Source organism: Bos javanicus, chromosome 29, assembly GCF_032452875.1.
Source record: "Bos javanicus breed banteng chromosome 29, ARS-OSU_banteng_1.0, whole genome shotgun sequence".
Taxonomy (NCBI): Eukaryota; Metazoa; Chordata; class Mammalia; order Artiodactyla; family Bovidae; genus Bos; species Bos javanicus.
The window spans coordinates 50589879-50616506 of NC_083896.1; the positions used below are offsets into that span (position 1 = coordinate 50589879).

The 26628-nt window shown below is 66.3% G+C and overlaps 1 protein-coding gene across 1 annotated transcript in view; it reads right to left on the reverse strand.

Moving 5' to 3' along the window:
* The window catches only part of LOC133241637 (mucin-5B-like), a 41255-nt gene extending 16164 nt beyond the window's left edge, over window positions 1–25091 (reverse strand). Inside the window, exons 1-28 of the mRNA XM_061407454.1 lie at window positions 24986–25091; window positions 21761–21814; window positions 21268–21318; window positions 20705–20966; window positions 20487–20601; window positions 20308–20398; window positions 19973–20082; window positions 17891–17965; window positions 17530–17640; window positions 17349–17418; window positions 16926–17063; window positions 16456–16620; window positions 16018–16112; window positions 14973–15099; window positions 14502–14757; window positions 14033–14085; window positions 13825–13925; window positions 13568–13719; window positions 13117–13255; window positions 12926–13039; window positions 11923–12102; window positions 11298–11537; window positions 10275–10431; window positions 9856–9984; window positions 9521–9668; window positions 9389–9432; window positions 9116–9313; window positions 151–8887 (exon numbers count right to left, since the gene is read on the reverse strand). Coding sequence (XP_061263438.1) covers window positions 151–8887; window positions 9116–9313; window positions 9389–9432; window positions 9521–9668; window positions 9856–9984; window positions 10275–10431; window positions 11298–11537; window positions 11923–12102; window positions 12926–13039; window positions 13117–13255; window positions 13568–13719; window positions 13825–13925; window positions 14033–14085; window positions 14502–14757; window positions 14973–15099; window positions 16018–16112; window positions 16456–16620; window positions 16926–17063; window positions 17349–17418; window positions 17530–17640; window positions 17891–17965; window positions 19973–20082; window positions 20308–20398; window positions 20487–20601; window positions 20705–20966; window positions 21268–21318; window positions 21761–21814; window positions 24986–25055 — 12182 coding nt within the window. The 5' untranslated portion in view covers window positions 25056–25091. The remainder of the gene's footprint in view (window positions 1–150; window positions 8888–9115; window positions 9314–9388; window positions 9433–9520; window positions 9669–9855; window positions 9985–10274; window positions 10432–11297; window positions 11538–11922; window positions 12103–12925; window positions 13040–13116; window positions 13256–13567; window positions 13720–13824; window positions 13926–14032; window positions 14086–14501; window positions 14758–14972; window positions 15100–16017; window positions 16113–16455; window positions 16621–16925; window positions 17064–17348; window positions 17419–17529; window positions 17641–17890; window positions 17966–19972; window positions 20083–20307; window positions 20399–20486; window positions 20602–20704; window positions 20967–21267; window positions 21319–21760; window positions 21815–24985) is intronic.
* Window positions 25092–26628: the final 1537 nt, after the last annotated feature.

A 26628-nucleotide genomic window follows, 5' to 3' on the forward strand; every position in this document is an offset into this window, starting at 1 on the left:
GGCACGCTTGTTGGGGTGTAGACCCTCTCGGTGGTCGCTATGGAGGAGGGACCCGTCACACTGGTGGGGGTGGAGACCCTCTCAGTGATCACTGTGGAGGAGGGTCCTGGCACGCTCGTGGGGGTGGTCACCGTGGAGGAGGGTCCTGGCACACTTGTTGGGGTGGACACCCTCTCGGTGGTCACTGTGGAGGAGGGTCCTGGCACCCTCGTGGGGGTGGAGACCCTCTCTGTGGTCGCTGTGGAGGAGGGTCCTGTCACACTGGTGGAAGTGGAGGTCCTCTTGGTGGTCACCATGGAGGAGGGCCCAGTCACACTGGTGCGGGTGGAGACCCTCTTCGTGGTCGCCTTGGAGGAGGGTCCCGTCACACTTGTGGTTGTGGAGACCACCCCTGAGGTCACCATGGAGGAGGGTCCTGGCAAACTCATCGGGGTGGAAACCCTCTCAGTGGTCACCGTGGAGGAAGGTCCTGTCACACTCGTGGGGATGGAGACCCTCCCTGTGGTCACTGTGGAGGACAGTCCTGTCTCACTGGTGGGGGTGGAGGTGGTGATGGCCGTGCTGGGGCAGTAGCTCTTGTCACAGCAGAGCAAGCGGATCTGGTAGTTCAAGCACATCTGGCCACTCTGGTCCTGGTTCCGGCACACCAGGCCCACCTCTAGCTGGCACAGTACTACCTGGCCCAGGTCCGGCAGGGGGATGTCCGGCAGCTCCTCAGCCCGACACTCCAGCTTCAGAGGCTGCTCACAGATAGCCCCACCAGCTGCCTGGATGTTAGCATAGGTCTCATAGTCCCCCCCATAAGCCCCTGGCATTGGGTAGCTCTTGTCCATCCAGTCTGTCCAGGCACACCGACGTTCACAGGTGGTGGACTCAGTCCCTGGGGACGTGGGGACCAAGGTGGTCCCAGAGGTGTGGGTCTTTGGGGAGGACAAAGTGGCCATAGAGGTGGTGGTGGTGGTGGGGCCCAGGGTAGTGCCCAGTGAGGAGGTGCTGGGCTCAGGCCCCGGAGGGGATAGGGAGGTTCTGGTGCCCACCCCTGTGTGGGAGGTAGCCTGGCCTGTGCTGAGTGTGGTGACTGGGGGTCTGGTCGTGGTCTCAGAGGGCCTGGTGGGGAGCTCTGTGATTTGTGTCATGCCCTTGGAGGTTGTGGGTGGCAGGAATTGGGTGTGGGTGGTGGCCCTGGTAGTGGGCATCACTGGGCTGGGGGGCAGGTTGGTCACAGAGGTGGACTCAAGAATGTGGGAAGTCACCACAGGGACTGTGGAGGTGGCACCAGTCAAAGTTGGCTTCGGGGTCATGGGCAGGACCTTGGAGGAAGAGAATGGGGGCCAGGTCATGGTGGAGGTTGGGGGCCATGGCCCTGTTGCTGTGGAGCTGCCAGGGGGCAGGGAAGTGGACCGGAGGCCTGGGGTGGCTGTGGTGGGGCAGTGTCGGACATCATCACAGCAGTAAACACGGATGTTGTAGTTGAAGCACATGGTGAAAGGCCCTCTCTGGTCCTCGTTCCTGCACACCAACCCTGTCTCCAGGCTGCAGTTGAGCACCTGCCCGATCTGGTCGATGCTGACTTCAGGGTAGTTCTCTGCCCGGCATTCAATCTTCTCTGGGTCCTGGCACATTTTGCCACCTGCAGCTCGGATATTGTCGTAGGTCTCTATGTCTCCACCCATAACCCCTGAGGTGGGGAAGTCCACGTCGAACCACTCTGTCCATTTGCACTTGGGTTGACAGCTGGTCGTGCCCTGGCTGGTGGTGGCCCCAGTGGTGGCCGTAGCAGGGGCTGGGGTGCTGGTCTCGGGGTGCTGGGTGGATCGGGTGTATGTTGTGCTCAGTGCTATTTCTGTCGGCGGCCGAGCTGTGGAGGTTTGAGTTGTTGCCGACACCGAGGTGGGCCCCTGGGAGGTTTTCTGAGTCGGGAGGACCGACGTGGCTGTCCCCGGGGAGGTGGACCCTGTGGATCCTGGCGGAGATGTGGGGTGTGTGCCTGTGTGGCCTGGACTGGAGGCTGTCACTTGGGTTGTGAGTCGCGTGGAAAGGGCAGGCACTGGTGTGGCACTGCTGGCAGGGGACCCGGTAACCACTGTGCTCCCCGTCTGTGTTCTGGTCTGTGTGGGTGTTGGCACAGCAGTGGAGGTGGTGCTGGAGGCAGCAGAGGCAGTGGGGACTGTGCCAGTGGAGATGGCGGCAGTGGGCACTGTAGCAGTGACAACCGCAGCAGTGGGAGCTGTGGCATTGGAGGTGGCAGCTGTAGAGATGGTGGCAGTAGAGGTGGTGGCCGAGGGCACTGACGCTGTGGTGGCCGTGGGCACTGTAGCAGTGGTGGCTGTGGGCACTGTAGCTGTGCTGGTGGTGGCTGTGGTGGCTGTGGGCACTGTAGCTATGGTGGTGGTGGCTGTGGGCACTGTAGCTATGATGGCAGTGGTTGCTGTGGGCACTGTAGCTGAGGTGCTGGTGGCTGTGGTGGCCGTGGGCACTGTAGCCGTGGTTGCTGTGGGCACTGTAGCTGAGGTGGTGGTGGCCGGGGTGGCCGTGGGCACCGTAGCTGTGGCAGCAGTGGCTGTGGAGGCGGTGGCCGTGGCTGTGGGGGACGTGGTGGCCGTGGGCAGCGTGCAGTGGTTGTACTCACAGCACAGCACACGCATCCTGTAGTTGTAGCACATCTTGAACAGGCCCAGTTGCTCGTCGTTCCTGCAGACCAGGCCGAAGCGGACGTCGCAGTGCACTCGCTGGCCCACCTGCTCCAGTGTCAGGCCAGGGTAGTTCTCAGCCTCACACTCTATCTCCTGGGGCTGCTTGCACACAGCCCCACCTGCACCCCTGATCTTCTCATAGGTCTCTAAGTCCCCGCCGCCCTCCTCGTACTTGGGGTAGTCCACGTCGAACCACTCTGTCCATTTGCACTTGGGTTGACAGCTGGTCGTGCCCTGGCTGGTGGTGGCCCCAGTGGTGGCCGTAGTGGGGGCTGGGGTGCTGATCTCGGGGTGCTGTGTGGATGGGGTGCGTGTTGTGCTCACTGCTGTTTCTGTCGGTGGCCGAGCTGTGGAGGTTTGAGTTGTTGCCGACACCGAGGTGGGCCCTTGGGAGGTTTTCTGAGTTCGGAGGACCGACGTGGCTGTCCCCGGGGAGGTGGGCCCTGTGGATCCTGGCGGAGATGTGGGGTGTGTGCCTGTGTGGCCTGGACTCGAGGCCGTCACTAGGGTCGTGAGTCGCGTGGAAAGGGCAGGCACTGGTGTGGCACTGCTGGCAGGGGACCCGGTAACCACTGTGCTCCCCGTCTGTGTTCTGGTCTGTGTGGGTGTTGGCACAGCAGTGGAGGTGGTGCTGGAGGCAGCAGAGGCAGTGGGGACTGTGCCAGTGGAGATGGCGGCAGTGGGCACTGTAGCAGTGACAACCGCGGCAGTGGGGGCTGTGGCATTGGAGGTGGCAGCTGTAGAGATGGTGGCAGTAGAGGTGGTGGCCGAGGGCACTGTTGCTGTGGTGGCCATGGGCACTGATGCTGTGGTGGCCGTGGGCACTGTAGCAGTGGTGGCTGTGGGCACTGTAGCTGTGCTGGTGGTGGCTGTGGTGGCTGTGGGCACTGTAGCTATGGTGGTGGTGGCTGTGGGCACTGTGGCAGTGGTGGCCATGGGCACTGTGGCAGTGGTGGCCGTGGGCACTATAGCTGTGGTGGTGGTGGCCATGGGCACTTCAGCAGTGGTAGCAGTGGCAGCAGTGGCTGTGGAGGAGGTGGCCGTGGGCACTGTAGCCGTGGTTGCTGTGGGCACTGTAGCTGTGGTGGTGGTGGCTGTGGGCACTGTAGCAGTGGTGGCTGTGGGCACTGTAGCTGTGCTGGTGGCAGCTGTGGGCACTGTGGCAGTGGTGGTGGTAGCCGTGGGCACTGTGGCAGTGGTGGCCGTGGGCACTATAGCTGTGGTGGTGGTGGCCATGGGCACTTCAGCAGTGGTAGCAGTGCCAGCAGTGGCTGTGTAAGTGGTGGCCATGGGAACTGTAGTAGTGGCTGTGGAGGAGGTGGCCGTGGGCACTGTGGCAGTGGTGGCCGTGGGCACTGTAGCTGTGGTGGTGGTGGCTGTGGTGGCCGTGGGCACTGTGGCAGTGGTGGCTGTGGGCACTGTAGCCGTGGTGGCTGTGGGCACTGTAGCAGTGGTGGCTGTGGCCACTGTAGCTGTGGTGGTGGTGACTGTGGTGGCCGTGGGCACTGTGGCAGTGGTGGCTGTGGGCACTGTAGCTGTGGTGGCCGTGGGCACTGTAGTTGTGGTAGCCGTGGGCACTGTAGCTATGGTGGCAGTGGTTGCTGTGGGCACTATAGCTGAGGTGGTGGTGGCTGGGGTGGCTGTGGGCACTGTGGCAGTGGTGGCCGTGGGCACTGTAGCTGAGGTGGTGGTGGCTGTGGTGGCCGTGGGCACTGTAGCTGTGGCAGCAGTGGCTGTGGAGGCGGTGGCCGTGGCCGTGGGGGACGTGGTGGCCGTGGGCAGCGTGCAGTGGTTGTACTCACAGCACAGCACACGCATCCTGTAGTTGTAGCACATCTTGAACAGGCCCAGTTGCTCGTCGTTCCTGCAGACCAGGCCGAAGCGGACGTCGCAGTGCACTCGCTGGCCCACCTGCTCCAGTGTCAGGCCAGGGTAGTTCTCAGCCTCACACTCTATCTCCTGGGGCTGCTTGCACACAGCCCCACCCGCACCCCTGATCTTCTCATAGGTCTCGAAGTCTCCTCCGCCCTCCTCGTACTTGGGGTAGTCCACGTCGAACCACTCTGTCCATTTGCACTTGGGTTGACAGCTGGTCGTGCCCTGGCTGGTGGTGGCCCCAGTGGTGGCCGTAGTGGGGGCTGGGGTGCTGATCTCGGGGTGCTGTGTGGATGGGGTGCGTGTTGTGCTCACTGCTGTTTCTGTCGGTGGCCGAGCTGTGGAGGTTTGAGTTGTTGCCGACACCGAGGTGGGCCCTTGGGAGGTTTTCTGAGTTCGGAGGACCGACGTGGCTGTCCCCGGGGAGGTGGGCCCTGTGGATCCTGGCGGAGATGTGGGGTGTGTGCCTGTGTGGCCTGGACTCGAGGCCGTCACTAGGGTCGTGAGTCGCGTGGAAAGGGCAGGCACTGGTGTGGCACTGCTGGCAGGGGACCCGGTAACCACTGTGCTCCCCGTCTGTGTTCTGGTCTGTGTGGGTGTTGGCACAGCAGTGGAGGTGGTGCTGGAGGCAGCAGAGGCAGTGGGGACTGTGCCAGTGGAGATGGCGGCAGTGGGCACTGTAGCAGTGACAACCGTGGCAGTGGGAGCTGTGGCATTGGAGGTGGCAGCTGTAGAGATGGTGGCAATGGCGGTGGTGGCCATGGGCACTGTGGCAGTGGCTGTAGAGATGGTGGCCATGGGCACTGTAGCTGTGGTGGCAGTGGCCATGGTCACTGTGGCAGTGGTGGGCGTGCGTACTGTGGCTGTGGTGGTGGTGGTGGCCGTGGGCACTGTAGCTGTGGTGGCTGTGGGTACTGTGGCAGTGGTGGCTGTGGGCACTGAAGCAGTGGTGGTGGTGGTGGCCATGGACACTGTAGCTGTGGTGGCCGTGGGTACTGTTGCAGTGGTGGCCGTGGGCATGGTGGCAGTTGTAGCAGTAACAGCAGTGGCTGTGGAGGTGGTTGCTGTGGGCACTGTAGATGTGGGGGCAGTGACAGTGGTGGCAGTGACTATGGAGGTGGTGGTTGTGGGCACTGTAGATGTGGGGGCAGTGACAGTGGTGGCAGTGGCTATGGAGGCGGTGGTTGTGGGCACTGTGGCAGTGGTGGCACTGGGCACTGTAGCACTCGTGGCAGTGGCGGTGGCCACTGTGGCAGTAGTAGCTGTGGGCACTGCGGCAGTGGTGGTGGTTGCCGTGGGCACTGTAGCAGTGGGGGCGGTGGTAGTGGTGCCAGGGGCTGTGGAGGGGGTGGCAATGGACACTGTCACAGTGGTGGCATTCTCAGTGGGCAGTGTGGCAGTGGTCACTGTGGGCACTGTAGCAGTGGTGGTGGTGGCTATGGGCACTGTAGTAGTGGCTGTGGAGGTGGTGGGCACTGTAGCAGTGCTTGTGGAAGTGGTGGCCGTGGGCACTGTAGCCATGGTGGCTGTGGGCATTGTGGCAGTGGAGGTGGTGGCCGTGGGCACTGTAACCATGGTTGCTGTGGGCGCTGTAGCTGTTGTGGTGGTGGCCATGGTGGCCGTGGGCACCGTAGCTGTGGCAGCAGTGGCTGTGGGGGACGTGGTGGCCGTGGGCAGCGTGCAGTGGTTGTACTCACAGCACAGCACACGCATCCTGTAGTTGTAGCACATCTTGAACAGGCCCAGTTGCTCGTCGTTCCTGCAGACCAGGCCGAAGCGGACGTCGCAGTGCACTCGCTGGCCCACCTGCTCTGGTGTCAGGCCAGGGTAGTTCTCAGCCTCACACTCTATCTCCTGGGGCTGCTTGCACACAGCCCCACCCGCACCCCTGATCTTCTCATAGGTCTCGAAGTCTCCTCCGCCCTCCTCGTACTTGGGGTAGTCCACATCAAACCACTCTGTCCATTTGCACTTGGGTTGACAGCTGGTCACACCCTGGCTGGTGGTGGCCCCAGTGGTGGCCGTAGGGGGGGCTGGGGTGCTGGTCTCGGGGTGCTGGGTGGATCGGGTGTATGTTGTGCTCACTGCTGTTTTTGTTGGCGGCCGAGCTGTGGAGGTTTGAGTTGTTGCCGACACCGAGGTGGGCCCCTGGGAGGTTTTCTGAGTCGGGAGGACCGACGTGGCTGTCCCCGGGGAGGTGGACCCTGTGGATCCTGGCGGAGATGTGGGGTGTGTGCCTGTGTGGCCTGGACTCGAGGCCGTCACTTGGGTCGTGAGTCGCGTGGAAAGGGCAGGCACTGGTGTGGCACTGCTGGCAGGGGACCCGGTAACCACTGTGCTCCCCGTCTGTGTTCTGGTCTGTGTGGGTGTTGGCACAGCAGTGGAGGTGGTGCTGGAGGCAGCAGAGGCAGTGGGGACTGTGCCAGTGGAGATGGCGGCAGTGGGCACTGTAGCAGTGACAACCACGGCAGTGGGAGCTGTGGCATTGGAGGTGGCAGCTGTAGAGATGGTGGCGGTGGTGCTGGTGGCCGTGGGCACTGTGGCAGTTGTAGCAGTAACAGCAGTGGCTGTGGAGGTGGTGGCCGTGGGCACTGTAGTTGTGGTGGCAGTGGCCGTAGTGGCTCTGGGCACTATGGCTGTGGTGGTGGCAGCCATGGGCACTGTAGCAGTGGTGGCCGTGGGCACTGTAGCTGTGGTGGCAGTGCCAGTAGTGGTAGCAGTGGCAGCAGTGGCTGTGGAGGCGGTGGCCGTGGACACTGTCTCAGTGGTGGCAGTCAGAGTAGGCACTATCGCAGTGGTTGCTGTGGGCACTGTAGATGTGGGGGCAGTGACAGTGGTGGCAGTGGCTATGGAGGCGGTGGTTGTGGGCACTGCGGCAGTGGTGGCACTGGGCACTGTAGCACTCATGGCAGTGGCAGTGGGCACTGTGGCAGTAGTAGCTGTGGGCACTGTAGCAGTGGTGGCCGTGGGCGCTGTAGCAGTGGTAGCAGTGGTAGCAGTGGCTGTGGAGGTGGTGGCCCTGGGCACTGTAGCTGTGGTGGTGGTGGCCGTGGTGGCTGTGGGCACTGTGGCTGTGGTGGTGGTTTCCGTGGGCACTGTGGCAGTAGTAGCTGTGGGCACTGTAGCAGTGGTGGCCGTGGGCACTGTAGCAGTGGGGGCGGTGGTAGTGGTGCCAGGGGCTGTGGAGGGGGTGGCAATGGACACTGTCACAGTGGTGGCATTCTCAGTGGGCACTGTGGCAGTGGTCACTGTGGGCACTGTAGCAGTGGTGGTGGTGGCTATCGGCACTGTAGTAGTGGCTGTGGAGGTGGTGGCCGTGGGCACTGTAGCTATGATGGCAGTGGTTGCTGTGGGCACTGTAGCTGTTGTGGTGGTGGCCGTGGTGGCCGTGGGCACCGTAGCTGTGGCAGCAGTGGCTGTGGAGGCGGTGGCCGTGGCTGTGGGGGACGTGGTGGCCGTGGGCACTGTAGCTGTGGCAGCAGTGGCTGTGGAGGTGGTGGCCGTGGCCGTGGGGGACGTGGTGGCCGTGGGCAGCGTGCAGTGGTTGTACTCACAGCACAGCACACGCATCCTGTAGTTGTAGCACATCTTGAACAGGCCCAGTTGCTCGTCGTTCCTGCAGACCAGGCCGAAGCGGACGTCGCAGTGCACTCGCTGGCCCACCTGCTCTGGTGTCAGGCCAGGGTAGTTCTCAGCCTCACACTCTATCTCCTGGGGCTGTTTGCACACAGCCCCACCTGCGCCCCTGATCTTCTCATAGGTCTCGAAGTCCCCACCGCCCTCCTCGTACTTGGGGTAGTCCATGTCGAACCACTCTGTCCAGTGACAGTGAGGCTCACAGGTGGTGGTGGCCGGGAACACAGAGCTGCTGCCCTCTGGGGTCGTGTTTGTGGTCAGCTTGGTGGATGGGGACTGCGAGGTGGTCACTGCCGTGGTTGGGTGGGTGGTTCCTGTGGTGGGCGTGGTCTGGGAGGATGGAGGCTGGCTGGTGCCACAGGGCACATAGTCGCAGCAGAGGACCCTCAGCTTGTAGTTGAGACAGAGTGGGGGGCTCTGCTCACTGTTGAAGCAAGTCAAGCCCTTGTCCCGGCTGCACTCCACCTTCTGGCCCAGCTTCTCCAGGGGTATGCCTGGGAGTAGCTGCGCCCGGCACTCAATGTCCACGGGGGCCAGGCAGACCTGGTAGCCCCTCTGCCTCAAGTTCTCGAATGTTTCAAAATCTCCCCCGCTCATGCCTGGCTCTGGATGGCCTCCGTCATACCAGTCGGACCAGTGGCAGACCTTCCACACACACACAGTGGACGGGGTGGGGACCAAGCCTGTGGGCAGAGGGCAGGGGTCCCCATCAGCCTCCTCTGCATCCTTGCCAGCCACACCCAGAGGAGGGGTGACTCATGTCCCCTGGCCCCAGGGTGGCCCGGACCATCCTTTGCACCCAGGACACCTGTGCCAGGGGCTTCCTGGGCCCTCCCTCAGAACCCAGACTGCTGGCAGGGCCCAGGGCCCCAGCGGTAAGGCAGACCCAGTGGTGTGCCCGCCAGGCTCACCCGTGGTGGAGGGCGGAGCTGCGGTGCTGGTGAAGGTGAAGGGCGTTGTAGACAGGGTTCCGGGGCACTCCACGGCCCTCCGGACGATGGTTCCATTGTCTCTGCAGATGGCGATCAGGCAGGCGCCCAGCCCATCGGTCGTGTTGTAGATGACATCCCCATAGGCATAGGTCCTGCCCTCGTAGGTGCACGTACAGGCTAAAGATGGACAAGTACAGGGCTCAGTCTGAGCCCCCAGCTCCTAGGCCCCCAAACCAACCGGGTCCCCCTTACCCTCGGGGCTGTGAGTGCACTGGAGGCCGCTGGAGGTGCAGTCACTGGGGGAGGGAGAGAGAAGAGCTAAGCCAGCAGGGCACAGGCCTCAGTGTGCCCACCTGGCCCCGCCCAGCACCCGCACTGGCTCACCAGCTCTGACAGTTCTCCGTGCTGGGAACCCTCGTGCCAGCATCGTAGTAGTTCCCATCTCTGTCGTAGCAGCCACTGCACTGGGCCACACACTCCATCTGGTCCTCGTTGAAGAATGGCTTGCTGGACGGGCACTTTGGGTAGCAGCCTGGGGTGGACGCAGGGCGGGGAGAAGACTCATGTCTCGAGCCAGGCGTCGTGTGCGGTTGCTGCACCGCCGTCTCTGCCTCCCTGTCCCAGGGGCGGACATGGGGCGGCAGGAGCCCCTGGCCCCCTCGCCTGTGTGCTGTCCTGGGGTGACGAGGTGTGGCCTCCCCATAGAAGCCTGTCCTCACCTTCCAGGCCTGGCAGGTCCATCAGGCAAAGCCCACTGGGGTTCCGGCAGGTCTTCAGACAGGGTGCGCCGCAGGGCTGGTAGTGCCACTCACACTCCCCGTGTGGGTTGTAGTAGTCGCAGAACAGAGCTGAGCGAGGGGGAGAGAGGCTGCAGGTGCCTGCCAGCTCACCCTCCCACAAAGGAGGCACCTCAGGCTGCACCCACTGGGTTCCAGGCTTCCTTCTCATCCCTGCCCTCAAAACTGGCCCCCAGGGAGCCTTCCCCTTTGGGGGCAATGTGTCTGTCTGGTTTTTACACACAAGAGCACGCACACACACATGTAGTACACGCATGTCCTTGTGTGTGCACACATGCCCGCCAGGCCCCCGAGCGGCTGAAGCTGCACCTCCTCTCACCCCCAGGGACAGCCCAACTCACGGCAGACGTCCGGGGTCCGCCAGGACACGCACACGCCCGCTTCGTGGCAGGCCTGGGCGTAGGCGGCCACGGCCGTGCAGAAACACTCGCAGTCGCCCCCCGAGTCGCAGGCGCAGGCGTCGCTCACGCAGGCCTCGTAGTACCTGGTGGGGTCGACCTGGGGCGGGGCGGGGGCTGCTCAGCGAGAGGTGCCAACCGCAGCCCCTGGATGGCCGGTTGCCCACGAGCAAGCCCCACTGCCGTCTCGGGCCTCCTGTTGCCTCTCTGGCCTCACCCCGCCACCCTTCCCTTGCCTCTGCTCGGTGCCTCACTTAGCTGCAGGCCAGCCCCCCCGTGACCCTGCTGTGACCTGTCCTGTCTCCGCAGGGCCAGGGGGTGCCCTGCCCCAGTCTTCCCTCCCAGGCAGCAGAACCCAGGGAGCCCGAGTCTTGCATTTGCCACCATGGACAGTGCCATCTGAGTCACAGCCTGCTGTGTCACTTCACAAAGGCTTTTCTGATCGAATGGGCAGGGCACTGGTGGGGGTGGGGGGGTGCGGGGTGGCTGTGATCCAGGAGGACCTCAGGGCCTCACACAGGCCAGCCAGCCTCAGGGCAGACCAGTCCCACCGGCTGCCTGCTCATCACCGTGCACAGTCCGGGTCCCGACATCCACGTCAGCGACTGTGCCCTGCGGTCCCTAAGTGGCAGGAAGGGCTGTGGGGAAGGGCCTGAGGCCATCACGATTCTCTGCTCTCAGGGGACCGGGCTGGACTGGAGGCGCCCTGAGGTTTGTCCGCGTTGGGGCTGGCAGCTCGGGGAATGTGCAGGAGGACAGGAGATGACCCTTGGGGCCCGGGAAGCCTGCAGCCCCGCTTCCAGGGGGTGAGGCTGAGTGTGGTCAGGGAACGTGGGGCAGGGCTGGGGATGCCGGCAGTGCCCCGGGGGAGGGCCACACAGTGTGCCCTGCACAACGGTCGGGGTCAAGGCCGTCCTCAGAGGGCCAGCTCGGGCCAGACGCAGGTCCCACCCCGACCCTGCTCACCTGAGAACGGCAGGCGCTGAAGGTGGCGCTGTTGATGATGCTGCACTGCTTCTGGGCCCACGACCTGCGGTACGGGTTGGCGGTGCAGGGGTCCCTGGGGGCCAGAGCGTCCGGGCACGACGGGGAGAATTTCCAGCTGTTGCCAAACTCCAGCACGTCGCTCGCCACAGACTGGCTCCGCGTGGTGAAGTCGTTGAGGGCGTTGTCGTCAAAGTTCCCGCACAGCCCGCAGACCCTCCCCTGCAGGGACAGCACAGGGCATGTGGGGCAGCGCCGGGGGAGACACAGAGCCTGGCCCGGCGGTACGGCTACAGGGCACCTGCTCCTCAGGCAGCACTCAGCAACCTTTCGGGAAGGCGGGGGCACTCGGGGTCCTGCAGTGGGCAGGTGCCTGCCTCGCCCACAGAGCCTTAGCCCAGTGGGCATGGAGCCGCTGCGTGCAGGGACCAGGGAGCCAAGAGCACCTTCCCCCCAGGACTGACACAGCCCCTTGGGAACTGGGAGTGTGCCTGGCCCCCGCCCCCAGCCCCCAGCAGTCCGTCAGCTGCCAGACCACACTGCTGGGCCTGCTCTAGGAGGGAGAGCTCTGCGCCCGCCCGGGGGTCCTGCAGACTGCAGCCCCCACCTTGTATTCATGGCGCAGCCGGATGATCACACTAGTCTTCCGGTCCCAGGACACGACCACGCCGCCATGGGTCTCCACGGTCAGGTAGACGCCCATGTACCGGACCCTGTAGGGCAGGTCTCCGCCCGGCCCCCTCTGCAGCACCCTGTGGGTGCCCTCGTGCAGGATCAGCTCATAGCTCTGCAGAGAGGCACGGGGAGGCGCTGCCTGCAGGGAACTGAGGGCCCGGCTCTGGGCCAGAGCCCCCTCCCCAACGTGGCCCAGGCGGGCACCAGGGTGCTTGGGGTCATGAGGCATGGGGCTCGCATTAGGAGTGAGCCAGCCTCCCGGCATTATCCTCAAGCTTGAGGTGAGAGGCTGAGGGGCAGCAGAGGCCGAGGGGGAGCTTAGGGGCCGTCAGTGGTGGGGGGAGCACAGAGCACAGGGGGCAGCAGGAGAGCATGTGGCCCCCTCTCAGCCCCCTCGGACCCCTGCTTCCTCACACCCCTTCCCACCTCGGAGCAGGTGGGAACTGCCCCCAGCCAGCAGCTGCACTCTGTGCTGTGAACCCCGACCTCCCTCTGCTAGAAGGGGTCATCCCCAGGTGTGGTGGGCTGAATGGAGGCCCCCCAAAAGACGCGTCGAGTTCTAAGCCCCGGAATCCACAAGTGTGCCCTGATTTGGGCAAAGGGTCTTAGATGGGATGAAGTGAAGGGTCTGCAGATGAGACCATCCTGGATTTAGGGAGGGCCCAGACCCAGGGACAGGATGGGGGAAGGACACAGAGAACAGGCCACGTGAGCTCAGGGCAGAGACTGGGGGGACACAGCCACAGGCTAGGAGCCCCAGAAACTAGACGAGGCAGGAAGGACCCTCCCCTGGAGCCTCTGGAGGGAGGCCCAGACCCAGGAGAGAGCGACTCTCCTGGGTGTCAGGACCCTGGGCTGTTGTCTGGAGGCCCGAGGCCCCTGCGGGGGCTCGGACAGGACTGCAGAGGGAGGGGGCGGCGCCCAGGCTCCCTCACCCCCAGGAAGATCTTGATGGCCTTGGAGCAGGTGACGCCCGTGGTCCCGCAGGGCACGTTCTCGGTGACGATGCGGAAGGTCCCGTTGGCGGTGTCACTGCCCACACAGTAGTCCTGGGGCGGGGAGAAGAGGGTTGTGGTCACGGCCCCAGCGCCGGCATCACGGCCCTGGGCAGGGAGGGGCTGCGTACCTGGGCCAGCGTGTACTCGCAGCTCCCCTCGAAGCCATAGCGCTCACCGTCGAAGGTGAGGAAGTGACCGTCCCCATAGGCCACACAGGTGCCCAGGCAGGGCCGGTCGCTGCACTCCCACCTGCGGCCCCTGCAGGTGCTGCGGGCAAGGAGAGGCGGTGCCGTGACAAGGACGTGGATCCAGCCCCTCTTCCGTAAAGCGGGAGGCGGTGCTGCACCCCCAGGGCTCCAGGGGTTCACAAAGCAGGGAGTCCCACACCCCACACCCTGGCCCACCCTCAACGCTCAGTGCCGGGGTGCAGGCAGTCATGGGGGCGGCTTTAACTGGCCCTGCCATCTGCTGGGCAGAGGAGGCCAGGCCCTGGGCTTGGTCCAGGGAAGAGCAGACCGCCCGGGGCCAGCTCTCCCTGTGCTGTCGGCCCGCACCGCCCTCCGTGGCCCCTCCACACACCAGGTGTTACAGTCGACCTTGATGACCTCCCCGGGCTTGTAGGCGGCCTCGTTGTGCATACAAGGGCAGTCCTCCTCGGCCACGCAGCCTCCGCTCCCGTCGGACAGCAGCCCCACGGGGCAGACACAGCCCGATACACAGTGAGTGCTGAACTGCAGACAGGCGGGTGTCCGTCAGTGGTTCCTCTGCCCCCGGCTCAGGGACGCCGCCCACCCGGGCCCCCGGGCAGCACAGCCACGCCCTTCCAGCCGACTCACACAGTCCACGTCCAGGGTGTGGCAGCTTCGCACGCACTCGGCCCCCGGCGCGTCCACAGAGGCGTTGCTGCAGTCGAGGAACACCATAGGGGCCACGCACCCTGTGGAGACAGCCACGCTGGGAGGGCCTCCCGGCCAGCCGCAGCCCTCCCCTCGGTCATGGGGGGAGCACGGGGCCCCAGGGGCAGAGGTCCAGGGGAGGCCGCACCTGTGCTCTGCTCCGTGGCCCCCAGACAGCTCAGCCTCCCGCTCACACACGAGCTACGAGAGACGGGGGTGGGGGCAGTCTGGGCTGCTGCCCCACTGCCCCTACCCAGACCCCGGCCGGGCCCCAGGCCTTGTCATGAGGGGGGGCGGGCACCTTCTACGGGGCTGTGATGAGGACCCCACCCCCCACCCGAAGGCACTGGGTGAGCGAGTGGAGGCTCCAGGAAGGGCCCTGGACGCGGGCGAGGGTAGGGGTGGGGTGCGGCAGGGAAGCGGGTAGGCCGGGGCAGGGCTGCACCCAGGCCGGCCCTCCGCGGGCTCCAGACCCGCAGAACACGTCCCCGGGCCAGAGGAGCGGTCCCTCTCAGAAGGGCTGAGGGGCGGGCAGGGTGAAGGCCCCTCCGCGGGGAGCCCCTGTGTTTCCGTGTGAAGCAGGTGGGATAGAGTGGCAGTGGGGAGAGGCCCCTCACCACACCACGCCGTTGTCGTGAACGACCTCCCCTGGAGCCAGCACCGTGCCACGCAAGTAGCAGGGACAGGCCTCGGCAGGGACGCAGTCACCCGCGTCGTCCAGGAAGGTGCCCCGGGGGCAGACGCAGCCGTCCACGGGCACGAAGGCCACGTCGCAGGAGACGTCAGGCTGGCTCAGGGAGCGGCAGGTGGGCTGGCAGCTGTCCACCACGTGGGCGTAGCTCTGGGTCTTCGGGCAGCTGCTCGCGTACTTGGCTGGGGGGTGGGTGAGCAACACGCAGGTCAGCGGCCGGGTGGCCTGTCCCCGCTCACCTTGGGCACGTCCAAACTGGGACTGGAGTGGCCCAAGGCTCGGCTTCCCCTCTGGGGGTAGGGAGGAGCCCTGAGCTCTCGCTGAGGACACGTGGCAGGGGGTGTCCTGGGGTGCCCAGTCCCCCCAATGCCCGTCTAGCCAGCTGGCAGACACTCACTGCACACGCCGTCCCGCCAACCGCTGAGCAGCACGCCCCGGGCAGCGCAGGCCCGGACGTAGGAGGACAGGGCCGCACACATGCAGTCCTCACTCTTCTCACAGTTACAGGTGTCGAACAGGCAGTTCTGGGGGGCGTACCGGGACGTCAGGGACCCCAGCCCACCAGAGAGCCTTCTCTCCCTGTCCATCCTTCCTGGGACCCCCATCTGGGCTAGAGACACGGGGCAGCCCCGAGCTAGGCGTAAGGCCACGGGGTTCGGGGGGAGTGGATGCGCTGCCCTGAGGGACGGGAGAGGCCGGGCTGCACAGGGACAGGGTTGATGGATGGCTCTGCATGGGGCCATGACAGCGTCTAGCTGGGATTCTGGATCCGTCACAGGTTGGGTGCCTATGAGGGGCGTGGGTTGCAGGGGGGAGACTAAAGGCAGAAGCTGGAGGTTGTGGGGGGGAGGGTGCTGGCAGGCCCAAAGCACCCCCAAAGTGGGCCTGGGTCTTCCAGCTGTGGACACGCACGTCTGGGGGCCAGAGCCATGTGCGCGTAAGGGTTTTGGCTTCCAAAACGGTGGCCTGTGAGCCAACTGTCATGGGTGGAGTTGTGTCCCCAAGAAGACTGTGTCCCCGTCAGGCCCCTGTGAACGGCCCTGTTGGAAATGGGCTCCTTGCAGGTGTGTGGAAGCTCAGATGAGGTCATTAGGGTGGGTCTGAACCAACACGCCTGGTGTCCCCACGAGGAGAGCTTTGGGCACAGACACACAGGTCTGGGTCCTCCTGGAGACGAGCAGAGGGTGGTGCCACCTCACGGCCCCCAGAGGTTAGAGAGGCAGGAAGGCCCTGGGGTCCTGCCAGCTTTGTGATCCAGGACTGGGGTGCTGTCACCCCCCACCCCGCACCCAGTCTGCGGTCCTTTGTCACGGCCACCCCAGGCAACAAACACACCAGCCGTGGCCGTGTCCCTCGAGCGGGCCTGACCCATGGCCATGGAGGTGTGGACCGTCCTGCTCCCGACACCCCGCCCCACCCTGGGTGCTGGCCGGGGGTCTCACCGAGTGGAAGGGCCCAGGGCTGATGACGGAGTGGCAGGGCGAGAAGGGCCCGGCAGGGCGGGTCAGCAGGGAACACCAGTGTTGGGCGTAGTTCTCTGGGCGGGCGGGGGGGGGGCGCATGGCGGACGGTCATGGGCACGGCTCAGCGCTCACCAGCCTTCCTCCCACACTGCCTCCCCTGCACCTGTCCACCCGCCCAGCCCCGCTTGGCGCCCCCAGGCTCTGTGGCCAGTGACTCCCCCAGGGACACTGATTACAGGCTCACTGGCTATGCTAAGTGGGCACTGCTTACAGGGCAGCAGGCGCCTTCCCGGGGATGAGCCCCCAGCCTGCCAAGGACCCTGCATCCCCCTACCTGGTCACCCCCAGCCCCAGCCTCACAGCTCCCAGGCCCAGACCCGGGGTAATCCAAGGGCCCCGGGGCTGCTGGACACACACCGTTCTCCACACTGAGTGAGCACGGGTCCTCGAAGCTGTTCTTGACGTTGGGGCAGGCGGCCTGGGTCTTCCAGGTGTTGGCGAAGGCCGCAGCCGTGGCCTCCACCACGCCACTGACGGTCCGGAAGTCGTCGGCCTGGTTCTGGTTGAAGTTCCCACACAGGCCTGGGGGCAGGGGTGGGGGGGTGTGAGCATCAGGGGGCTGCCCAGTCCGGCCCAGGCTCCCCACACCTGCAGGGCCCACCACAAGGTGACTCCACCCAACCAGAGTCCTGGGAGGTAGGCTCCAGAACTATCTGCAGATGACCTCTGGTGGGAGGGGGAGGTCAGCCCCAGCGTGAAGCCTGCCATGAGGGCAGCGTGCCCTGTGCTTCACCCTCCCAGCCACTGTCCCAGGCCAGGGTCCCCGCCTCCCAGGCTGCGTCCCCGCCCTGGCTGCCCATCTGCTTCCAGCACCCCCCCAGCCTCACCGCACATCTGGCCGCGGTAGGCGGGGTCCAGCCGGAGGAAGACCTGCATGAGGGGCACCAGCTGCACCTGCAGCTGCAGCCAGGGGCCCGTCTGCACCAGGATGAAGAAGGACGACGGCCTGAAGACCGTGACGTCCGCTGCAGGGGGTGGGGGGCGGTCAGAGGCCTGCGGTGCTGACCAGCCTGTCTTGGGTCTCATTTCCGCCCCTCAGGGGCCCAGGAGCCGGGCAGGAGCCGCAAGTGCATGCGCCTGCGACCGCCGACCCCCCCCCCCCCCGCCCCGCGAGGCCGGTCCTCAGAGCCGCCGTGAGCCCCGCCCCCCATGCAGGCGAGAACCGCAGAGACCTGCGAGAGGCCGGGCTGGCTCTGCGCCGCCACCTGGAGGCCCCGCCTGGCCTCACAGGGCTCCCCAGGGCCACGTACCTACAGACACGGGCAGCTGGGAGTAGATGGAGTTCACGAACACCCCGCCGTTGGCCTGGATCTGGACGGTCTGGCGAGAGGAGGCGGGGCTGCGGTCAGCGAGGGGAGGGGCCAGCCTGACGCCCCAGCGGGGGACCGCCTGCCCCAACCCCTCCCAGCCCCCGGCCGGGGCCTCACTCACCGTGTCCCCTCCATTCAAGCTCAGTGTCACTGTTTTGAGGCAGTTCTCGTTGTCGGTCAGGCCGCACTTCCGCAGCTCGGCCAGCACAGTGAGCGCGCTGTCTGCACATACCTGATGGGGCAGGACACCCCACGTGCTGGGTGGTCAGCCCCCCACCGGGCAGGGAGCCCCATGCCCTGGAGGCCCCTGCGGGGGTGGGGAACTCGCACGCAGTCACCTCGGGACCGCCGGGCCCCACGAGTGTGAGCTTCTTCTGGGAATGGAACCCCGGGGGCTTCACCGCTCTGATGGCCATCGGGGTACCCTCCCTGGGGCAGAGGCGGGGCCAAGGGCCCCGGGAGGCCCAGCAGGCGGGGCTCACCTTGGTGAGGACGTAACTGCAGTCCCCGTGTACGTCGTAGAGTTTCTCGTCGTAGGTGGAGATGTGGGACCCGCCCTGGACGGAGCAGGTGCCTGGGCACGGGAGGTCCTGGCACTGCCAAAGTCCCCCGGAGCAGGTGCTGGGGGGAGGGGGAGCAGAGGGGATGTGGGGAGGGGTGGTGAGCCCCATCCCGGCAGGGCGGGGCCTGGGGCGGGGCCTGGGGCGGGGCCTGAGGTGGGGCGGGACTGGGCGGGACCAGGGCGAGGTGAGGCGGGGCAGTGGGCGGGGCTGGGGCGGGGCATGGGGTGGGGCGGGGTCTGGGGTGGGGCCTGGGGTGAGGCGGGACCGGGCGGGGCCGGGGCAGGGGGTGGGTCCGGGGCGGGACCGGGGCGGGGGCGGGGCGGAGCAGGGGCGGGACCAGGGCGAGGCGAAGGGTGGGGCGGGGCGGGGCGGGGCGGGGCGGGGCGGGGCGGGGCGGGGCCGGGCCGGGCCAGGACCTACCAGGAGGTGCAGCTGGTGTTGAAGGAGGCCCCGGGGGCGTAGGTGCGGCCGCCGTGGGTGCAGGGGCACTGCCGCAGGGGCAGGCAGCCCGTGTGGGTGACGTCGTCCAGCACCGTGTCTGCGGGGCAGCAGGGGTGGGGCACGAGCTCTCAGGGGGGGCTGGGGGCAGGTGTGGGAGACACTGATGGGAGGCAGACACGAGGAGGGGCAGAGGCCGTCGGGGCGCCATCCCCGAGGGCCCGGAGCACCTGCCTGGGGGGCAGAAGCAGCCGTCCACACAGTGGTCCTCGCACAGCTGGGAGCGCTCGGGGTTGGAGCAGGTGTCCACACAGGGCGAGCCGCACTCCTGGTGCTGAGTGTTCAGGGGGCATGTCTGGGCTGCGGGGGGGAGGCAGCGTTTGGCCCAGGAAGCCACGCCTGCCCCCGCCCGCCATGTGCCACCAAGGGTCCGGGAAATGAGGGCCTCTTGCCCTGTCTAGCTGTCTTCTGGGTGAGGCAGGAGGAGAGGGGACCATGGGTCCCATGCCCCTGAGGACAGCCTCCAGACCCCACCTGGGTTCAGGGGGAACCCTGCTCAATGTGCCAGGACCACCCTCTGGGCCCCCAGATGCCCAGGCCTTGCACCACCCCATGCTCTCCTGCCATCCTCTCACTGTGGGCCCCCAAGGGGCTCTGCCTGCCAGGGGTCCCCAGCCAGGGGCCAGGCGTCATGCTTGGGGCCACCTCCCCCCACTCTCCCCGGGGCACTCACGGCAGAGGTCAGGGCCCCTCCAGTTCTGCGGCTGCCCCCCCGCGTGGGCGCACTGGCGGGAGTACTCAGCGAAGGTGGCACAGGGGCAGGTGGGGCAGCGGCACAGGTCCTGGGTGCAGGCGGCCACGTACACCTCGGTATCCACCAGCCCGTGGCACGGAGCGAAGGCGGGGCCCAGCAGGGTGCGGCGGCAGACGCCCTCCTGGGGGACAGGACGGAGGCTGTGTCCTCCCTGGGGCTCATGCGGGGACCCCACCCTGCAGCCTCTCCCAGGCCAGGGAGCCCCCTCCCCTGTGGCCCCTTCATCCCTCACTGTCCGTCCTCTCATCCGTACCTCCACCCACCTCTCCTTCCACTGCTCTGTCTGTCTATCCATCCAGGCCTCCACCCAGTTGGCCAGCTGTCCACCTACCCCCACCCCCCACATCCTTCTCAACCCCTGACACCTTGCCATGCTCGGTGTGGAGTCGGCTTGGTGACCTATGACCCTGGACCCCCCACTCCCACTGGGCTGCAGGACACACCTGCCTAGGAGGGGCGCAGACCCCACCCTGCAGAGAAGGGGCGGCAGGAGGACCTGCCCCCCGGCCCCCTTGGCAGCCCCAGCGGGGTCAGCGCCGATCTGCTGATGGCTGCCCTCCTTCAGCCCCCACCCCTGACCAGTTCCAGGGCCTCATTTACAGCTGCTGGTTCCGCTGATTTCGGGGATCCTGGAGCCTCTAGATTCCGGAGGTGGGATCTGCCCAGCTCATCAGAAGGGCTTTTCCCTGACTCCCCAAGTGCCCCTCTTGGTGGTTCTATGTCTGGGGCCGCCACAGGCAGGCGCTTACCTCGTCTGTGCAGTTGTCAGCAGCGGGAGAGGGCAGGGGGTCCTGACACTGCTCCGTGGGCCCGTCCAGCTTCTGCAGGTTCCCAAACTGTAGTGGGCTCAGCCTGGCGTCTGCAAAAGCAGGCCCTACTTGCAGACCCTGGGGGGCTCTGGGGGCAGAGCTCCCGCCTGTGCTCAGGACCTCCGAAGCACCCCCTCTGGGGCATCACTGGAACTGTTGACACCCCTGACTTGACCCCTGCCCAGCGCCCCAGTGAGACCCACCCCTGCACCTCCAGCTTCCCAGGGACTGTGCTGGGGTCGGCCACCCACCACGCCTGGCCCCGGGGCACTCACTGTGGGCGTAGAACTCGCTGACAGCCCGGAGCCCGTTGAAGTCGCCACACAGGCCACAGGTCTGGTTGGCGTACTTGGGGTCCAGCTCCAGCTGGGGGCGGGGGAGAGGCAACTTCAGTCTCTGCCGGCCCCCCCCAGCCCCTGGGGCCCCCCCGGTGGGAGGCGTGGGGCACCCTCACCAGGGCGCTGTCTTCTCCGTTCCACATGAAGGTCAGCATCAGCCGGATGTTGATCTTGACGTAGGCGCTGCTCCGCTCCACCAGGAGCCCCGCGCGGCTGTAGGGCAGCTCCTCCCTGGACAAGAGTCCAGTGCTCCCACGCGTCCAGCCCCCTCCCCGCCTGCTCCGACCCCCGCCCACCTTGGAGCCGGGCCCCTCCACGCCCCGGCTGTGCTCACCGCCACCCGTTGATGAGGACCGAGCCGTTGGAGACCTCCAGCACGAGCCCCTGTGATCTGAGGACGATGTGGGTGATGGTAGGCCTGGAGCCCAGCAGGCCGCGGCGGAGCTGCAGGTTGAAGTCCTCGTAGGCGGAGCCGCAGTGCGCGGAGAAGATGTAGTTGCACAGCCCGGGGAAGCGGAAGACGTCGCCGTCGAAGGTCTTGTAGTGGAAGTCGCCCCACGTGCTGCACACCCGCCCGCCGTGGGCCGCGTTCAGGGCTGTGGGGGGCGCGCGGTGGTGGGGTGCGGCCTTCCCTGGGGCCAGGCCCCCGTGTGGGATGGGGACCCGCTGCTCCCTTCCTCTCTCCCCTCTGCCCCAGATTCTCGCCCCTGCCCAACCCTGAGGGCCTCACCCCAGCACCTGGGCCGGCCCCCAAGAGAACCATCCACAGGGCAGGCACCCAAGGCCATCTAGCTGCTCAGCTGCACACACGGTCCCGGCTTTATCCCCAGGTCTGTGACCACCCCAGAGGCTGGCAAACACCCCCAACCCTGTGGGCCATGGGCAGCGTCCACTTACGGCTCATGGTGGGGAAGACAGTGATGGGCGGGATGAAGGTCAGGTGCCGGGCTGTGAAGGGAGCCAGGTCACACACCGAACATGGCCAGACGGGGACCGGCCGCCATCCCCACCCCCAGGACCCCTCACTGGCCACCCTGGGGCAGCAGGGGGCCGCAGGCCAGCCTGACCCAGCCCAGGGAGCCCAGGACAAATGCTGTCCCTGTAGGACGCTCCCCGTCCGCCCACGACACGCTCCTGCCCAGGTCTGAGTGTGTCCCTGCTTGTGTGTGTGTGTGTGTGAGCATGTGAGTGCGGGTGGGCAGTCGTATGCACCACACGTGTGTGAGCGTGTCTGAGCCTCTCTGCTCAGTGTCTGTTTCCTCAGGGCCCTCTGCTGCCCCCTCCTGTGGGCAGACGGGTCCAGGGGCGTCTCTGTGGCAGGAAGCCGATGTGGAAAGGGGACCCCTGCCGGCTCCATGCCGGGCCCTCCCCGCCATGCCCGCCCTCTGACCAGTCATCTCAGGCTGCTGACTTGTCCAGCTCTGCTGCTCGCCGTCCTGGGTGTCTGCAGGGAAGGGGAGCAGGAGTCCATGAGAAGCTGGCCGTCAGGACCCCGCCCCGGGGCGGCGGGGTCTCCGAGGCTGCACGCTGGCGGCCCCGGGAACCGCGCCCTGTGCCCAGAGCTGACCGCCCCCCATCTGCATGGTGTGCACCTCACTGTGGCTGGGGTAGAAGGAATCAGGAAAGGGTGTCGGCTCGCTGACCCCAGGCCACCCCAGGGAGAGCGTCTGGCCCCCTCCACACACCCCTCGGAGAAGGACAAAGCTTGGCTTTGTGGGGAGAAGGACACACAGGTTGGAGAGGCTCCCGGGCGTGACTTAGCAGAAACCCAAGACTGCAGCCAGCTCCGCCTTCGAGCCCCAGCCCTGGGCAGGCGGGAGGCCCTGGGGGCCCAAGGCCACCTTGTGTCCCCCACCACTGGGGGCGCCCCTCCCGGGTCTAGGTGCCCCCGCCACCTCGGTGAGCAAGACTGAGCCCCCTCCAGGCCCCTCTCTGTGAGGCTTGGCCTGGGGCACCCCGCACACATGGCCCCAGAATTCCTTCCTCACGTCGGTAGGGCTCTCCCCGCTCCGCCCAGCCTGTGCCATGTGGGGAGACGGAGGTGAGGCCCGGAGGTCCCTGTGTCCCTGGAGGGGTGCTGCCCGGCAAGGGGTGCTGGGCTGGCTCTGCAGCCGCTGCACCGGGCTCGGCTCCCTACACTACCTTCCGGCCAGGACGCTGGCCCGGAGGCCGTGGGCACTGGCCCGGCGTTTCTCTCTCCTCGTCAGGGCCCTGTTGGCCACGCTTCTCCCTGCCCACCCTGACCCCCGGCCCCGACCCCAGGCCTGCAGCCTCTCCTGCACGTGCCGGTCATTTTATCCACCTCCGCTTTGAGAAACCAGGGGCTTCACATGGACAGGCTCACACGGCACCCCTTCTGGGGCCAGGTGACCACCTGTGAACCTGGCTGGTCCAGAGCTCGGCCAGGGAGATGCCCACCGCCAACCACCCCATCTACTGCCGTCCAGGCACACATCCCCTGACGGGAAGCCCCTCCACTCAGGGCCAGCCTCACCCCCTCACCCCACGGGGGCTCAGCCCAGGGGACACCAGTGTGAGACGGTGGATACACGGGATCCAGGCTGACGTTTCTGTCGGCCTCCTGTCTGCGCTCAGAGATGGATTAACAACAGGAGCAGCTTTGTGTCCTGAGAACACTGCAACGGTCATCGCTGGGACGGAGGGGCCAAGCCCCGTCTGAGCAAGATTAGGGCCACGTATTTCCTACCCTTGGGGCAAGGGAGACACATGTGCAGAAAGGCTCCTTGAGGGTGAAAGAGGAGGGGTGCCCCCACCAGAGGGGCGCCCCCACCAGAGGGGCACCCGCGTCAGAGGGGCGCCCCCACCAGAGGGGCACCCGTGTCAGAGGGGCACCCCCACCAGAGGGGCACCCGCGTCAGAGGGGCACCCCCCGTCAGAGGGGCACCCCCACCAGAGGGGCGGCCCCACCAGAGGGGCACCCGCATCAGAGGGGCTTCCCCACCAGAGGGGCGCCCCCACCAGAGGGGCACCCGCGTCAGAGGAGCACGCCCCACCAGAGAGGCGCCCCCCACCATGGGTGATGCCACGCTCTCCGTAGGCCTCGACTCAAATCTGTCTTGGAGGAAAGTTGTGCACGCGTGTCAGGGAGGGTCCTGGGGCAGTTAAGCGTGTGGAGAAAGAAGTCAGATAACTGGCCAAAGGTGAGCAAAGGCCTGGAAGAACTGACCTCCGTAAATGACTTAGCTGCCTCTTTCCTGGTGGCTCAGACGGTAAAGAACCTGCCTGCAATGCAGGAGACCCGGGTTTGATCCCTGGGTCAGGAAGATGCCCTGGAGAAGGGAGTGGCAACCCACTCTAGCCTTCTTGCCTGGAGAACCCCATGGACAGAGGGGAGCCTGGCGGGCTCCAGTCCACGGGGCCGCAGAGTCGGACATGTGACCGGCATGCCCCACTGTGGGGATGCCCGCGCCCTTTCTGGGGAGGGGGTGGGTTGTGTGGAACTGCTGCATGGTCTCTCAGGACTGAACAAAGCACTTCTCTGTGCAGTTCCCACGTGTGCTGTGGCTCTAAGAACAGGCTCTGCACCTTCATCTACAGCTTTTGCCCCCTTGAGAGATGCACTTTTCACTGGAGGCCGAGGGGAGTTTGCGTCCTGCCTTGAGGCCCCGGTGGGCGCGTGGCCAGGATTCCTACTCCTCATCCAGGCCGCCCGGATCCAGGTCCTCAGGGAACTGAGGTCTCCCTGCGGCCTCTCCCACATCACAGTCACCACGGTGAGCATCTCCTTCTGGCAGGAAGGAGCCCCATTCGAGGGACTTGCCCTCAACAAGAGAAGGGGAGTAGGCTCACTGCAGGCCCGCTGCCCCGGGGCTGAGTAGGGCCACGGCTGGCCAGACAGGCTGGCCGGGCACCTGAACTGCACAGCAGATGCCAGGCGGCATCTGGTACCCTCACCAGGAGTTGCCACGGTTCAGCCCCCACCCCAAGCCTGCCTGCCCTCCAAGAAAGGCGGCCTGGGGCAGAGGCTCTACAGACTGTCTGCCCACCCCTTCACCACCTCCTTTCCATTGGTGGAGAGGGCCTCAGGCGGTGCCCAGCTGCCAAGACTCCTGAGCATGGGGGGCCTGAAGGAGTGACTGTGGGGCCCGGGCCCAGGCCAGCCCCGCTGGGCACCGCTGCCCGCTCGTGCACAGTGAGTGTTAGGGCTCTTGGTGCTTCCCCGGCTGTGGGGCCAGACGGGCGGCTGCAGGTGAGGAGAGCGAGAAAGGCCACAGGGCGGGTGTGGCTCCGGGAACAGCCAAGAGTCTGATGGGGCTGCCTGGAGGCTACTGCCTGGGCCAGCCCTGAGGGCAGAGTGGGAAATGCAGCTCCCCGTGGGCACCTTTTGTGCTGACTCTGCCCGCTTGGCTCCGTGGCAGTGGGGGGTGGCCTCACAGAGACCAGAGAGACCCCCCAGCCCAGGCCCCTCACCCAGCGCCAGCCCCTCCCATCCCCGAAGCCAAGACCCTCAGTTTCCCCTGAGGTTCTAACTTCTCCCAGCTCAGGCTGCCCAGGAGTCCAGGACACGCAGAGCCCCGTGGAAGACACGCTGTCCACTATGGGCCTGCGGGGGCCGCCCCTGCTGTGCGGGGAGAGTGAGGGGCTGCATCCTTACCTGCTGTGCCCGCTGAGAGTAGGGCCACGAGGGCCCACAGCAGCGCCGGGCACCCGCTCAGGGCACCCATCCTGGGGCTGGCGCAGCGGTGGGCGGGCGGCCAGAGGGAGTGGGGCGCGATGCTCACTCCCCTGGGGGCCCTGGGGCTTATGTAGCAGGAGGCCTTGGCCCCGAGCCCAGCTCCCGGGCCACGCAGGGCATGATCCTCCCCCATGACAGCCGCGTGTGTTTGCTCTTGGGGAGGGCTGAGGCACGCAGGAACCCGGAGGAGGAGGGATTTGTGGTTCTGGGCCCCAGAGACGTGGGACCCCCCCCACTTTTCCCCGCCCCACCTCCCAGCAGCGTCTGAGAGTCAGAAGGGAGGAGGCGGGTGGCAGGGCTGGCAGAGCCCCCCTGGAACAGGGTTGCTGTGACCACCCAGGCCCGCTGCTGCCATGCCCGCTCCCAATAGGGTAGCGATGGGCCAGGTGAGGGCAGACCCTGGGCCCGGGCAGCGCCCCCGTGCAGAGGAGGAGGCTGTGGGGGTGCCGTTCCCGAGGAGTGAGGAGGGCCGGACATCTGCTCCCCGCAGGAGTGTGGAGGCTGTGGGCGGGGGAGAGCCTGCCCCCAGGCTCACAGGGGTCCCAGAGACCCCAGCCGTGCCAGCAGGACCCAACCAGGTCTCTGGGCTCCTCTCCGTCACTAAGTTCAAATTCAAGGGAAAACTGGCCTTGGGAGTGAGGTGAGGGTCAAACAGAACGCAGGCCAGGAGCCAATCCCCACGTGCGGGCCGGGGCGTCCATCCTCAAGGCCTTGCCACCCTCTCCCCACTCGGGGTCCCCCACCAACAACAGGCTGAGCAGGGACCCACGTACAAAGGGATGTACTCCTGGCCCCCAGCAGGGCTGACGGGGCACGCTGGGGCTGGGGCTCTCCAGACCCCAGCGCCCGGCCCAAATGAGAACCCTGAAGGCTCAGCTCCCCGGCCGGCGTGGCTGGTGGTGGAAGTTCGATGGTGACCCTCGCCCCACAGTGCCCTTCTTCCAGCCCACAGTTCTCCCCGGAACTCCTCCTCTGGCTCTTCCCGCCACTGGGCTCCTGACCCCAAACCTGACGTGTCTGAGCACAGAAGGCCCTGGGGTGCCTGACCTGCCCCCCGGTGGGGGGCGGTTTCCAGGCTTGCGTGGTGAACACTCAGCACCTGGACCCACTCCCCTCAGCCACCCCGCCTTCATCTCCCTGATGAGTCCATAGACGTGGAATTTCTGGGGCAAAGGGAAAACCCACCTTAAAGCTGTGGGCGTCTTTGACCGCCATCACCCCGCCGCCCTCAGCTTGGCCGAGGGCCCCGCAGGCCCTGTTTCTCCTCCTGGCTCCTGGTGTTTCTGGAGCACCTCCGGCACCAGCGAGAGTTGGGTGGAGCGGCCCTCCTGCCGACCTGGGTCCTGGGTCTCAGCAGGAGCTCAGGCTGCCCTCCCGCCCCACGCTCACTGTCACCCCCTGGGCTGGGGCTGCGTGGCCTCCAAAGTTCTCTCTCAGGGACCCAGGGGTCCCAGTGGCAGAGAGCACAGCTGGAGGGGCTTCTGGGGGAGGGGTCTCCGGGGGAGGGCTGGGCAGGGGCCCCACAGGACCGGCCTGGGGGTGCGCTGGGCCCCTGCCACCCC